The 15427-nt window shown below is 57.2% G+C and overlaps 1 protein-coding gene across 2 annotated transcripts in view; it reads left to right on the forward strand.

Moving 5' to 3' along the window:
* ITPK1 (inositol-tetrakisphosphate 1-kinase) overlaps positions 1-15427 on the forward strand; it is a 127941-nt gene that overhangs the window by 98898 nt on the left and 13616 nt on the right. For both annotated transcript variants that reach the window (XM_012724715.1, XM_012724716.1), the window contains exon 4: positions 278-395. In XM_012724715.1, the coding sequence (XP_012580169.1) occupies positions 278-395 (118 nt within the window). The remainder of the gene's footprint in view (positions 1-277; positions 396-15427) is intronic.

Here is a 15427-nt window from a genome sequence, read left to right on the forward strand (position 1 = left end):
CTGAGAAGTGGAGGCAGAGGGGGAGGGGCTGAGTGGGTAGAAGCACACCCCCCCACGCACACCCCCCCACCCTGTGAGGCCCCTCTGAGAAGTGGAGGCAGAGGGGGAGGGGCTGAGTGGGTAGAAGCACACCCCCCCACGCGCACCCCCCCACCCTGTGAGGCCCCTCGAGAAGTGGAGGCAGAGGGAGGAGACAGGTGCACTCGGGAGGGTCAGGGGCTCGCTCAGGCCTGTCTCCCCCTCCCCCCTCACAGGAAGGCGTGTGTTTTCTCTTCAGGAATACATTGACGCCCACCCTGAGACTATCGTCCTGGACCCCCTTCCCGCCATCAGGACCCTGCTTGACCGCTCCAAGTCCTACGAGCTCATCCGGAAGATCGAGGCCTACATGAAAGGTGGGCCCGCGCGGTGGCCGGCTTCTGGGGGGCGAGGGAGGTGCCCCCAGCGGGGGCAGGAGGGGGCCTGGTCTGAGCCCCTGACACAGCAAGCGGTTGATTTCCCTGGGAAAGGGTCGGGCCTCTCTGCTCTGTGGCCAGCCCGGCCAGGCTGCCCCCGGGACAGCTTGTTTTGTTGTCTCGAGCCACGGAGGCGGCCAGTGTTTCCCTAACACGAGGCGGTGTGTGGAATTGCTGAGTGGCAGGCGGGCGAGTGGCGTTATGTAACCAGGCAGCGGAGACAAACAGAAATAAGGGCCTGCCATCAGCCGCTCGGAGATTGGGGACGTGCCGGCCTCTCGGGGTGCTGTTGTTTGTGCAGATGGGAGCCTCCCTTGGCCTCTGCTGCCAGCTGCAGCCTCTTGTCCCTGGGGACCCTCCCACCTCCTTGGCGGGCCGCGCCTCAGGCCTTCTGGGGTGATTATGTGAGCAGGGCTGGATGGGGGGATCCGTGCGGCCAGTGAGGGCCCACTTGTCTTGCCTGGTCCGGGCACCCCCTGCTCAGGGCTCGTTTGAGCTGCAGCACCTGGCTCTGCCCGTTCGGCGCCGCCTCAGGGGTCACCTCAGGCACAGCTCCTGCTCCCGCTGCAGGTGGCCTTGGGCCCTGACCTGGGCGGTGACTTGGCCCCTGGTGTGTTGTGTGCCGATGGCACCAGGGCTGGTTTGGCCCCGGGACCAGCAGAGCCTGTGCCAGGGACAAGAATGGGGATTCAGGAGCAGCACGCACCGGTGCGTGCTGTCAGCCTTCTCTTTACTCGCTTCCTGGCCACGCCATGAGGCGGGTACAGCCAGCGTGGGGTGCGTGGGGAACTCGGGTGTCTCATGCCGTCAGGGACCTTGCTGGTGGGCCGTCTCGGAAGTGAGCTGGTGAGTAAGGAAAGGCGGAGCCCTCTGAGGCAGGTCATTACCTGGCATCTGTTGTAGGGTGATGCCCCTCCCGGCCACAGGTGTGTGGGGGGGCAGAGACCAGCCCCCAGGGGGAAGTCAGACAGATGCACCGAGAAACCTCACACCTAGGTGTCACCGGCTAGGGGCCATACAGTGTGTGTGTGTGTGTGTTTGGGGGGGGGGGTGATAGTGGCAGTGGTGGGGTGTCCCCTCCAGATCCAGCAAAAACTTGCTGGCTGAGCCCTAAAGGCGGACTTAGTCCTGGCCAGCAGGGTCGTGTGCAAGGCCCTGGCCCAGGGGCCCTGGGTTTTGCTTATCTGCACTTGAGCTGGGTTGGTTGTCGTGAGGCAGCCAGGGATGGGGCTTCCTGGAGCCTTTTCCTGCCCACAGTGGGGCTGCTGATGCTGCAGAACCTCCACAGGGGCCGGGCCTCTGCTGACTCCCACCTCCCGCCTCTCTTTAGGTGGGGGGCCACCCCCTCTGGATGCCGAGAGCTTTCCCTGGGGAGCGCACCCCAGAGCCCCCCAGAGTCCCCCTATGCCTGCTGTTGCTGGAGGCAGCCCCCTTAGTACTCCGTCAATGGCCATAATTTCCCTCTCAGTTCTGCAGACAGCTTCAGCAGTCCCAGCCACAGTGCTTTTGTAGTGGAGAAGGGGCTTGGGGAAACGTCTTCCTTGGTCTCCACCCCCCACCAGGGTGGGCCCCTCTCAGTAGGCAGCCTGGTGGCTGCAGGGAAGCCAGGCCCGAGGGGAGGCTGCTGACCGGAGACACCAAGAACCCAGCCCGCGGCAGGGTGGCCGGTGGGCACGAGGAGGGTGTCCAGGAATACCGAGTGGGTGGTGCCCTTGGGGCTGGGGGCCATGGGCTCTCATTGTCTCAGGGCGTCAGCTGCGGGGTGCCGGCCTTCCCGTCCGAAGCCCTGGGCAGCCTTGGCCTTCCACATCCTCAGTTGACGTCCTCAGAGTTTATCGTCTTCTAATCCAGAGCCAGTGGGAGGAGCTCCTCGGATTTGCTTAGTTCTAAACTTGTAGCAACAACAGAGATCTAAAATAGCAGCGGCTTAAACAAGCTGAGCTTCGTTCTGTCTCCGGTGAAATCCAGAGCCGGGCCACCTGGCGCTGGCGTGCGAGACCCCGGCTCTTCCGACTCCCCATATTTCTCTATCCTGTGACCCTTCTAGTGCCGGGTGGAGGCCAGAGCTCATCCACGCTCTAAACATTGGAAGGGTCGGGGGGCTAAGTAAAAGGCCCCCAAGGGAAGCAGCCCTGGTATCTTTGAGGAAAGATCCTTAAGGAAATATCTTTAAGGAAGCTTCCATGTGATGATGTGATCTCAAGCAGCCGGGGCCCAGTCACATCCCGGCTGCAAGGGGGTCAGAATGTGTCTCTCTTCTGGGCTGCCATGTGGCCTGCCAACATTTGGGGAGGTTTTTGATCATGGCAGGATGGAGAGAATGAATTTGGGGGGACAACTGGTTGCCTGCCCCCAGCCCTTCTGAGAAACGTGTTTCTGTCTGGGGAATCTGTGGGTGAAAGGCATTTAGAAACCCTTAGGCAGGCCAGAGGTGTGGCCCCAGCTGTGACCTAAGCAGTGAGCAGCCCACGCCCCCCCACCCCCGGGACGCTGGCTTCTGGGTGAGGCGGCACCCAGAAGCATGCCAGGGAGTTGGAGATGGAGCCCCACGACCTAGGCCAGCCGTGCACCCCCGGCCGACTGAGGCTTCCGAACTGGCTGAAGCTTGTGTGAGGGGGCGGGGCTGTGATTGGGCGATGTGGCCCGGGGCAACCCTGTGAAGGGGCCTGGACAGGGGAAAGGGGCCCGAGACCCCCTTCGGAGTCAGTGACGCGCGGTCGAGGGGCCTCCTGGAACCTTGCACCAGGTGCTCTGGAGGGAACAGATGGCCATCCGTGGCCACCTCCTCGGGGCGGGGCCGTTCTGCCTGTGCTGTTAGGGGAACTTGATCTGCACTCATCTTGGGGGCTGTTGGCAGCTGTGTTGAAATGGAATCTTCTAGACCCCACTTTCCTCAGAGGCTTTCCGTAGAATCCCTGCAGAACATCCACCTACGGGGGTGGGCTCAGTTAGGGGCTTGCCCGCAGAGACTGCAGAGGGCTGGGGTGGGTGAGGGCGCCCCTCGGCCCCTGCCTGCTGGCTGCTCAGCTCACTGTGTCTCCCCCATGGCCCCCCCAGGCCCACGGTGTCAGGGCCACGGACAGGCCGGTGCCTGAAGCACTTTATTTGTACGTGTTGGCTGATTCAATCCTCACGATGACCCATGGGAAAGCCTCTGCCTTACCTCCTGTGGCAGCAGGGACACAGGAGTCCCCCAACTTAAGTCGCCAAGGCCACACCACACAGCTCCTGGTTGCAGAGCTGGATTTGAACCGACGCAGTCAGGCCCTGCTCTTAGCTGGGGGCCCCCAGGGTCTGCTCCAGCTCCTGTAAGTGTTGCCTCCTCCACCCCCACTGCCCAGAGCCTGGCCTAGGCTGGACAGATAGATGGTGGGGTGGGGTGGGCACACTCCTGGCGCCCTCTGGTGTCCACCCAGACAGCAGCTGCGCTCAGATGGTGGCGAGGCCGCCCTGGGCAGTTACTGAGTGAGGGCCTGGCCCTCCTTTCCGAGGGCCACAGCATGCTGTAGCAGAAAAGCAGGGGGCTTTGATGCTGACCAACCTGGGCGAGTCTCAGCCCCGGTGGCCTCCCGTCCCCAGCCCTCTGAGTCCTTTGCTCGTCTGTACCAGGGGTGCCATCACCCTACCGGGGAAGTGTGGTCCCATTTGCTGCAGTGAGTATGGTCCAAGTTGGTGGTCAGCCAGCGTCAGATCATCCCCCCTGGTCCCACCAGGCTCGTGGCTTTCGGGGGCGGGGGCAGTGGCACAAATCAGTGGTGGGAAGCGGCCTGGCATCCGGGAGGACAGCAGGGCCCAGGTGAAAGCGTCTTGAGCTCTTGATGCCCTCCCGGTCCCCAACAACTCCGGGTGGTTGTAGGACTGACCTAGGGTCACTCAGGGTTGCCAGCGCCCTGTCCTGCGCCTCTTCCAAGGCCCTGCCCCTGCAGCGCCGTCAGAAGCAGAGCCAGAGAGGGTGGGATTGCCCGGACTCGGCCTCTGCTCACACCGAACCGTGTGCAGTTAGGCAGGTGAGTGAATGGCCTGAGCCTCGGTTTGCCCACCTGTGAACTGGGGGTAGTGACAGTGGCCCCCTCCACCCAGGGGTGTTGCAAGGGTTCAGTATGACTGTGCATTTAGGGGAAGCTGCCCAGTCCATGTCCCCATCCTTGGTGACACTGTCTTGGGAGTCAGACAGGACGCAGTGAGTCCTGGGTCCCTGAACTTCTGTGTAGCACCCTTGACTGTGCACCTCTGTGACCCCCAGGACACACCCCCTCCGCCGTCCTTCTGGGGCGTCAGCCTCACATTTGTAAATGACAGTTTGGGTCTATTTCCCCAAGCAAGGAGTTTTCGGGGTGACCATCCTGTGGCACCGTGGATTTTGTCTTGTCTTTATTGGCTTCTTGGGAGTGTCAGTGTTTCCGGTTTATGGTAAAGTGCATGCTCTGTAGTGTTACCGTACTTTTCAAGTTATTTTAGACTCAGCAGGAAAAAGTTGCCAAAAAACTGCACCCACCTCCCATGACCCGGCCGCGCGGCTGCCTCTGGCGGAATCTAACGTGACCACGAGGTTGTTCTCCAAACGGGGAAATTCCCAGCAGCCGCGGGACTGTAATTAATGGGCCTGCTGTCCCAGGCACGGCTACCGGTCTTCTGGCCAGGACCCAGCCTGTGGTCTCCTCCCTCCCGACCGGGACGCGGGTCGTTTGTCTTCTGTGCCCGTGACCCTGCAGAAGAGCCCTGGCGGGTTGTGTCCACCCACAGCTTGGGTCCCTCATGTCCTCTGCGAGTAGGTTGAGGGACAGCGTGTGGCGGCAGTGACGCACCGGCCAGGCCTTCGGGGGGGTGATGCGGCCGCCTCCCCTACCTGGTTAACTGATGGCTGGGCAGAGTGGGGTCCCTGACGTCCCTCCCCTGTGGGTTTCAGTTTTTCACTTTGTGGTTGGTGATTACAAGGAGACAGACATCCCCTTCCTCATCATACTTTTGCCTGCTCTGTTGATGGTTCTCAAGGACCGTGGTGGCGGTGATGGTCTTTGCTACATGGTCCTTGTACAGATTTTTAAAACATAAGCATGCCCCTTCGGGCAGGCGTGGTGGCAGAGAGCCACAGGAGGGCTCCAGGCCCAGCACGGTCCTTTGCAAGTAAAGGGAAGGCGGAGGTGGGAATTAAAGGAAGGAGGTTGTGTTGAAATCCTTCTGCGGTGCAGGGCTTCCCAGGGCCTTGAATGAGGTAAATGTACATCTCCAGCCTCCCGAAGGGGAGGAAGGTGCTGAATTTCACCACTGATGCTAAAATGCACTGATGTACCCACTCCTGGGGGGAAATACTAACTCAGTCATGACTCTTCAACCAGGAGACACATCTCAACTGCAGAGCTGGAAAAGGAACACCTTATGGGTTAAGGTCCCCCACCCCCTTTTTATAGGACTTCTGGAGAGGGACCCGCTTCCCCTGGAACCTCAGGAATCCCCGACTCACTGCCTGGGGTGCTCCCCTCCGCCTGTGCACCGATATGATCCCCAATTCCATCTGATGCTGGTGACCTACTTCCCCAGCTGTTCTAAGGGTGAAACCACCCTCGTAGGCCCTTCTCATGTGGTAGGTCCGAGTGTGTCTGTATTTAAAGCACAGAAAGGTCACATTCCATGTGTTCTCCTATTTCCTGTTTTCCCCGCTTAATATCTTATTTCCTTCTATGTCAGCTCATAAAGGTGAGGGGGGGTGGACCACCCCCACCCGGTTTGATAATGACAACATAATACTTCAGGCTGTGAGTGAAGGGGGTGTCATTTGCTCAATTATACTGGCTCACAAGGTCATTGCAATTTGATTTTTTTTTAATTAACTGGACTTTGGTAAACACGGATCTTTTTGCATATTTCTGTAAAACTAATCCCTGGGAGTGGAATTTCTCAGTGGAAGATTATTATAAACATTCTTCACATTGGCAGATACTGCTGGGTTGTCCTTCAAAAAGTTTGAACAAATTTTACTCCTAATGGTGCTGGGAAATGATACCCACTCTTATGTCTTATCTCAATTTGCATTCCTTCCAGTATTGGCAGGGTGGAACTTCTATTCATATGTTTGCTGGTCTTGCATTTCTTGTATGTGTGAATCTTTTCAGGCCATACACCCATTTTTCTATTGCAGTTGCTGGTTTTTTTCTTACCAAGTGGCTACAGCCCTTTTTTTTGTTTTGTTTTGTTTAAGATTTATTTATCTATGATTACAGCACTGGGGTGCAGACCCAAAGTGCAGGGGATGGGAGGATTCATCAGAGACAGACTAGGGAACTGAGCAGGCAATTCAATGAAAATAACCTTCTGAGGGAGCAGCAGGCGGGGCAGGAGAGGTCTGCTCGCCATGTGGGTCAGCTCCCTGGCCGGGGACTGAACGCATGCTGCAGTGGCTGCGGTTGGCTTCACAGTGCTGCGCCTTAACCCGCTGCGTCACCAAGGAGGGCCCAGCTGCAGCTCTTTTTGTATTAAGGAAATTGTCTCTTTGAAAAATATGGGCTGTTTTGTTGATGGCACTTCATCTGTGTGCTGGGGCCAAGCTAATATTTTCTGTTCTGCTTTTAGAATATGTACTGCCAGAGAGAGCACTTCAAACGTTATTTTGAAAACATCTTAGAAACAGAAAAGGCTGCTGTGCTGGGAGTCAGAGCTGTATGGGGCAGTGTCTGCCTGGGGCCCGAAGGGGCCATGAATCAGTGGAAGCAGCTGCCGCGGAGTGAACCCCAGCCCCAGCGGCCGCCTCCACAAGCCGGAACAGGACTCAGGAATGTCCACGTCCCGCCTGGGCTGGTGTCTGGCTCCTTAGCTCTGGGTGTCGAAGCAGCAGGCGCCAACAGCCTTCTGGGGCCTCGAGATGAAAGTCAGCCGAGTGGGGCAGAGGGAAGGGTTCATCTAGTGCCCCTGGGCTGCCCTGTACTGCAACTTGACCTTGAAGACAGAACTTAAGCCGCAGGGCCTCAGTTTCCGGGCACAGTGGAGGGGACAGTTGTTCTCCACCCCTGGCCTGGCTCCCGGCTCACAGTACCGAGGCAGCTTGGAGGGGGCCTCCCCTCTCTGGAGGGGGCCTCCCGCACCCTGGAGCGCTGGCCCCTGGCACCCACCGAGCTGTCCTTCACCGGGAGCCTCCTTCCGGGGCACCTTGGTGCCACGTGTCATTTCTGAAAGCTTCTGGTCGTTGTCGAGGGAAGAGCCGAAACGGTGGCGTAAGACAAGAGGTGTTTGTCTTGCTTGCAAATCTGGACCCGGACGGGGCTCAGTCAGCAGGTTTCCCGTGGGGCTGCTTGGCATGGAGCCCACAGAGCACCTGGCTTCTTGGGGGCCCAGGCCCCAGAGGTGTGCGTCCCAGAAAGAGCCTCTTTGCTCTTCCGTGAGGCCCGTGCGCGGGGGCGGCCGTGGGGCCCACCTCTTAGACAGGGCCACGTTTTACGCCTCTGGCTTCCCCTGGAATGTGGATGTGTGGGGTCGCTGGCCCCAGCTTGGGACACGCCCGGGAACGCAGATGAGCAAGGGAGACAGGCACCAAGCAAAGCTTCGTGGCGAGGGGCCCTGTGCCGTGACAGTAACGCTCGCTGGGCTCCCAGAGGCGGGAGCTTGTCAGAGACAGCGAGTGAAGCCTCTTTGTCCAGAGCGTGATGGGGGGCGTGGGGAGCGGAGTGAGCTGGAGCTTCGGGCAGGGCCTCCACTGGGAGGATTCGCGCACTGGCGAAGGAGCCAGGACCCGCGCCCCAGAGCAGCAGAAGGGCTGTGGAGCCAGTGATGGGGCGCCAGGCCCGGCCGGCACCCCGACCCTCACCTCTGTGCTCTGGAAGGCCTGGCCACAGTCAGGAGGTGCTGCTGCGTCCCAGCCCTTCCTTCTGTGTGGCCCCGTGTCCTACTTTGGGTTCACTCCGCCACCAGGTGACTCGTCTCTCCCTCCAGCCCCAGAGACCCTGGGCCCCCTGAAGAGCACCTGCCGGGCTCCTGTGCCCTGCGACCTCCCGGTCACCCAGATTGGGCACCTGGTTGACAACAGGGGCCTCTTGCAGGGAGCTCTGGCCTTCCCTGACACCCACTGTCCACATGGGGCCTTCTGAGGTGTCCGACTTGTCTTTCTCGGAGCTTGCTCAGTGTGAGCACTCCGCCGACCTGCCGGGGAAGCCTGTCCTTGCAGGAACCCGTTCTCTGTGGCCAGACCTGTCGGCCCTCATCGCCCCGGGGCTCCTTGGTGCACCTGAGCACACGGGCCGCCTTCTCTCCCGCTGTCCAGACGGCATGCCTGACCGCAGGCTGTCAGCACCCTCGGCGCCCGTGAACTGCAGGTGGAGGATGGCCCCGGGCCATTGGGAGACACAGTGACAGGGGGAGCAGAGCCAGCTCTGACTTTGGGGGCAGCGAAGCCTCACCTGGTAAAGCCAGGTGATGCACACGTCATCCCATCTTGCAGATGTGGAAACTGAGGCACAGGGCAGGACCGAAGACCAGCGTTGGGACCTGGGGCCGGGCACCTACCCGTGCTCGCACGCCATTGCCCGCAGGCTGTGCGCTGGCACCCAGGTTCCCTCCTCGGACTGGCCCGAGCAGGCAGGCTTCTCTGGTTTCCATGACTCACGCTCCTGCTCCCTTCGTCACCAGCCCCCAGGGCGTGAGGTTTCCAAGGCTGGAGCTTTTACTGTCTTGGACAAACCCTACTGTAGTCTCGCCTCATCAAATTCAGCTTTGAATGGATCTAAAGAGATTCAGGACTAATTGTTTCCACCCCTCTGCCTGTGTGCCTTGCCTTCCCTCCCTGGAGGGTCTCTGGGGCTGGAGGGAGAGACAGTCACCTGGTGGTGGAGTGAACCTGAAGTAGGTGTCACAGGACATGGTGGAGGCACAGAGCAAGGGACGGGGGGAGTCAGCGAGAGGGAAAGAGATTCTGGCTTACCTGAGGAGGGGCTGGGTGGCAGGGCATCTGTGGAGAGGATGGCCCAGGGCGTGTGACGGGGAGGATGGAGCAGTGCTGGGGAAGGGGAGCCCTTCCTGGCCAGGCTGGGTAGCCACATCCTGTGGACAGTGGGAGCCAGGAGTCATGCCAGGGGCAGGGATGCCCCCGCAGGCCCTGATGCCTTGGTGGGAGGCTGATTCTGGCTGCGTGTCCCCTCATCCATGCACCTGCCACCAGGCCCTTCCTGGCTAGGCTTGTGACTGTTGCAGGTGACTGGGCAGCTGCCACCGTGGGGAGCCACGAAGCCCTTGTTCCCAGCCGCTGGCAGGCTGAGCCTCCGTTTACCCAGAGAGCTCGGACGGTTGGCAGCTGGGCTGCTGGCTGCTCCGTGCAGCTCCCTCGGATACCAGCGCCCCGTCCCTGTCTCATGTACGCGCTTGTCAGAGGGGTTATACCTTCCTGACACCTGCCTCCTCTGAGCAGGCTGGGCGAGGCCTGCGTCCGACCCCAGGGAACCCGCCGCTTCATTGCTAGGTCAGTGTAGCGTGGGGGCCCGAGCGGCATCCCCTGATGCACAGAGTCCAGCAGGTGCACTGTTCTGACAGCACCCTGGGGCACAGGTCGAGGTGAGGGTTTTGCTGAACAGGCTGCCCAGGTCGGTCGAACCCCTCCTCCTGGCAGGAAGGGGCTGACGGGTGCTGGCGGGGACTGGGTGCCCCAAGGAGAGTCGTGCGGCCTAACCGAATCCCTATGACGGCCTGGCTGGTGGGCGACACTATTGCCCTATTCACATGTGAGGAAGGGACCAGAGAGGGTCAGTGGCCTGGCCTGGCAGCACAGGTCTCAGGGTGTGGACTGGCTTTGGGCTGCAGCGTTGAGCGATCATTTCCACCCCATGCTGCTTTCTGGGCTGCCCTGTGTGGTGACTGCCTCCTCCAGGCAGTCTTCCCTGACTCCCGTGGCTCTGGGCATCATGCTTTCAGCAGTGGACATGTCTGGGGTGGGTACTAGGTGTTTGACCAGGCTCCCCTTCTTCACCTCACTAGAGCCTCTTACAGTGGGCAAGCTGTAGTTTTGCTGTATCAGTCACAGTTTATTTCTGGTTAAACAAACAAAAAAATGCCAGAAGGAAATAGGACATGAACTTGTATTCTCTTCTGTATCTGGGAACCGGTTCTCAGTTCTTAAATCCATTCTGTAAATGTGGATGACGGGCAGCAATGCTACATCGTAGGAACTGTTGTCCTCATTTTCCAGGAGGGAAACTGAGGCAGAGAGGTCCAATTACTTGACCAGACTCATGCAGCTAATATCAGGTGAAGCTGGTGCCAACCCAGACACAAGCCCGACAGCCCCACTGAGCCTCCTGGGCTCCCACTCCTGGCAGAGCCGGACACCCCTTAATCTCTAAGAGTAGAGTGGGGCCTGGTGAGCCAGCAGGGGGGCCCCCCGGGTGTGCATGCGTGGGAAGGGGATGCAGTGGGGGGCAGCCTGATAAGCAGGAGCTCCGGGGCTAGGGGGGCAGAGGAAAGGGCCGAGGGACCGGGGTGCACAGCGCCTCCGAGGTGTTGATTCTCCGGCTTCCAGAAGATTGAGGGAGAAGCCGAACCCTGCCGAGCCCTCCGGTGTCCTTGCCGCCCGTCCTGGCCGCCTCCTTCTGGATAAGGCCCTTTTCTGTGCACACCCTGGGCTCCTGAGGACCAGGGTGTGGCTGGGAAAGCAGGCTGGGCCGGCGCTGCTTGGGGGGACCCCAGTGCCAGCAGCCCAGATGCTGCTGGCACGGGAGCCGCCTCTGCGGCAGGAGCCTCCCTCGGGCTGGAGAGGCGGGTGCCCCGGCTAGCGGGGCCACTCGCCCCCTCTGCTGGGGGTGCGGCTGCAGATGCTGTAGCCAGGGCCCCTTGCTGGAACCTGGTTTTCTGCCTGAAAGATGGAGAGCCGGAGGGTCCCCCGCACGCCAGCCGAGGCAGGAGGGCTTGTGTCGTTGGAGACTTCCCACCACTGGGCCCCCCCCCCGGGGTGTGGCCCCCACCCAGGGAGCCCTGGTCTTCGGGGACACAGGTAGTGCCCGTCCCGCACAGCCCTGTCCCCCCAGTCTTGTGTGGGTGCACGGGAGCTCAGGCTGCTCATTGGTGGGGGTGGCTGAGAGGGGTGGGGTGCGGGGTGTTTGTTTAAGAGCTGCTGTTTCAGCTCATAAAGGAGTACCGGCTGCCATTTAACTAAAAAAGGGCCCTTTCCCATCCAGAAATAAAGACGACGCATAAATAAGCAAAGTAACCTTTCTCGAGAAACCAGAAATAGCTTCCCGGGCTCCCAGTGCTGACGTAGAGTCTTTATTTGGGCGGCTGCGCTGCTGGCGGAGGCGCGAGGTTCCCATGGCCGAGCCAGACGAGCTCTGCTGTCCCTGTGCCCGGAGGCGGCCGCACGTCCTCAGGTGCAGGTGCGTGGGCCACAGGCAGCCCGAGCCGCGCCCCGCCCCTCCGCACTTCGGTCCGGGGCTCCACACGCTTCATGCTGGAGCCACCACTGACGTGACCCTGATGCCACAGAAGACGAGAATGACCTGTGATTTAGTGGCCCTGGGGTGTGCTGCAGGCCTGGCTCCTTCCCGCGCCCCGGCCCGGCCGGGAGCCCACACAGTGGCCTCGTGTCCAGGAGCCTGGTGTCCCCGGCCCTCCCGGAGGCTCTGCCCGGCGTGCCCAGCTCAGCTCCTCTGCTGGTTCAGCATCTTCCTGGGCCCTCTGCTGGTTGTCTGGGTCCTTTGCTGGGGGCCTCAGCTCTGCAGGACAGGGCGCTGCGCCCCCTTCCTGGCTGTCTGGCTCCTAGGGTTTCCTGCACGCGCATCTCACTTTAGCGTGTCGGTGGTAAAGGCTCTTGGAGCCAGACCGGCAACAGTCATTCTCGTCTACGTGACGTCATGGTCACGTCAGGTGCCTGGGCTCCGGCATAAAGGGTGTAGCCCCCGGACCGAAGTGCGGAGGGAGCGGGGTGAGGCTCGGGCTGCCTGTGGTCCACGCGCCTGCAGTCTCGGGGTGCTCCCCAGGGGTGGTAGCCGGGAGCCAGGCCCTCCCGAAGTGTGATCGGGGCAGTCTCAGTCCAGGCCACCCTGGAGAGGGAGTAGAGTAGGCACGCTCCAAAGTGAGAAAAAGGAGCAAGACCCAAGCCATGTGTCTGTGCCCCTCAGTCTTGGCACCTGTGGCTCTTGGTTGTGTCTCTGGGGCCCTGCCACCAGCAGGCTGCCACCTCACACGGGGGCCGGGGGCCGGGGTGCGCGGGGTGCCTGGCTTAATGCCAGATGGGGCTCGTTCACTGACCATATCTCAGCCTCGCCTTTTATCTGGACCCCAGCATCTCTGGGGAGGCAGTGCCTGTCTCCTCTGACCTCACCCTGGACCCAGCAGAGTCCGGAGTTGACTCAGGTTTGCCAGGGGTTGAAGGGGACATGCTGTTAGCCCAGTGCAGGAGGCACACGCTTGGTGATGGCAGCTGCAGCTGCGACTCAGCAGGTTTTAAGTTGGATTAATCCACATACCATAAATTGACTTCTCTTTTAAAAATTTATTTATTTATGCATACAGAACTGGGGTACAGGCCAGAGGTGTGGGGGCGGTAGAGGATTCACCAGAGACAGAGTGGGGAGCAGAACAGGCATGTTGGCTGACATACACTGCTGAGGGAAGCAGTGGGCAGGTCAGGAGAGGTCTGCTGCGCCATTTTCCCTGGCGGGGAATCAAACTCGCACTGAAGCGGCTGTGGCTAGCTTCGCACTTTAATCCACTGTGCCATGGGGCAGGGCGGGGTGGCAAAATTGACTTCTTTCCAAGTGTGTGTACAATCTTGAATATATTTTGAATATATTCACAAGATTGTGGCACCGTCTGCACTACATTGTTCCAAAATATTTATCACCCCCAAAAGGAATGTACTCCTCTGTGTTCATTCTCCACTCCCTTTAGCACCAGCCTCTGCAACCACCAGTCTCCTTTTTGTCTCTGTGGACTTAGGTGTTCTGGATAATTCAGATAAATGGAGTCATATGACAGGTAGCTTTTGCAACCTGCGTTGAATGTTTTCAAGTCATCATAGCACATAGCAACACTGTCATGGGACACGTCATGATGAGAATATATTCTTTCCCCCCACAAATTGTATTGATTTGCCAATCATTGACATAACTGCATAATTTTAACTTCACAGCTCCATGTCACATACAGGTGCCTCACTCATCCTCCATGAACTTCCTTTGCCAATCCTCCGCACTCCCCTGTTGACAGGAATACATGCAGGGAAATATATCTCTTTAGGTGATGTCATTATTGTGTGAGCATCCTAGAGGTGAGCACACAAGGCTGGATGGGGGCATCTACAACACACCTAGACGCCACGGCATACCTTGTCGGGACCACCACTGTGTATGCCACCCATCATTGACTGAAGTATCTCTGAGGGATACATGACTGCACTTCATTCCTTTTTATGGCTGAATAATATTCCACCATGTAGATAGACGATACTTTGTTGGTTTGTTGTTGTTATTATTATAGTTTATTTTTATATCATTTTGTGCCTTTTCCATCTCAGTTATAATCCCCATGGACTTCCCCATCAGCAGTTCACCTGTGTGCCATCACCATAGTCCCGTGCACACATCCCCAATTTGATCCCATTCCCCACTCCACCCCCACAAAATGTCTCTGGTATATGGCTGTTCATTATTGTTGTTATTTTCTCGCCTGGTCCATTATACTCCTACTATGAGTGAAACCATCCTTTATTTTTCTTTCTCTTTCTGGCTTATCTCACTAAGCATGATCTTTTCCAGCTCCATCCAAGTTGCTGCAAAAGACATGTGTTTCTCTTTTTTGGTTGCTGAGTAATATTCCATTGTATATATGTACCACATCTTTCTAATCCAGTCATCTACTTTTGGGCATTTGGGCTGCTTCCATGTTTTTCCAATTGTAAATAAAGCAGCCATAAACATGGGGGTGCAGGTGTCTTTTGAATCAGTGTTTTTTGTGTCTTTATGATGTTTTGTTTTACGTTCATCAGTTGATAGACATTTGGGTTGTTGCTACTTTATGAGTAAACCTGCTATACACACTCCTGGAACAGGTTTTTGTGTGTGCAGGTTCCCATTCTCTTGGTGATATCTCTAGGAGTAGAATTCGTTGGTGATGGTTTAACTGAGTATAACTGAAAAATTGCCAGACTGCTTCCCAAAGCAATTTAATCATTTTACATTCTTAGCAGCAATGTCAACACTTACTGTCTTTTATTTATTTTAAATATTTCTTTTTGACTACAGTCATCCTAGTTGTGAAGTAATATTGTGGTTTTGATACGCAGTGTGGTTTTGATTTTTCTGATGGCTAATGATATTAATCACTTTTATGTCTCATTTTGAGAACTATATATTCAAATACTGTATTTACTTTAAAATTGGACTATTTGTCTTTTTATTGTTTATCCAGGCTCATTCTTTCTCTCTCTCTCTCTGTGTGTGTGTGTGTGTGTGTGTGTGTGTGTGTGTGTGTGTGACTTCCAGTTGTCCTAGAAGCATTTGTTGAAGAGAATATTTTGTGGTTTGTCTTGGCACCCTTTTGAAAAATTTGCTGGAGAAATATAGATCTTTTTCAGAGTTTTCAGAATTCTGTTCCACTGATTATATGTTTGACTTTACGCCAATATCACACTGTCTTGATTACTGTAGCTTTGTAGTAAATTTTGAAATTGAGAATAGTGAGCCTTTCAATTTTGTTCTCTTTTTAAAGATTGTTTTCCTGTGAATTTTATGATTAGTTTGTCAGTTGCAAAATAAAAGCAAACTGGTGTGGTGATTGTATTGATTCTGTAGATGAATGTAAGAGTATTGGGAGCTTAATATTAAATTTCATATCCATGAACATAGTATGTCTTTCCATTTAATGAGGTCTTTCATTTCAATAGTATTTTTGTGGTTTTCGGTGTTTTTTGTTTGTTTGTTTTTATGTTACTGTAGATTGCCCTGTTTTCTTACTTTCACATTGTTCATCCCAAGGGTATAGAATCCAGTGGTTTTACATATATA

The sequence above is a fragment of the Condylura cristata genome, unplaced genomic scaffold (genome assembly GCF_000260355.1).
Source record: "Condylura cristata isolate star-nosed mole 26May11 unplaced genomic scaffold, ConCri1.0 scaffold00013, whole genome shotgun sequence".
NCBI lineage: Eukaryota > Metazoa > Chordata > Mammalia > Eulipotyphla > Talpidae > Condylura > Condylura cristata.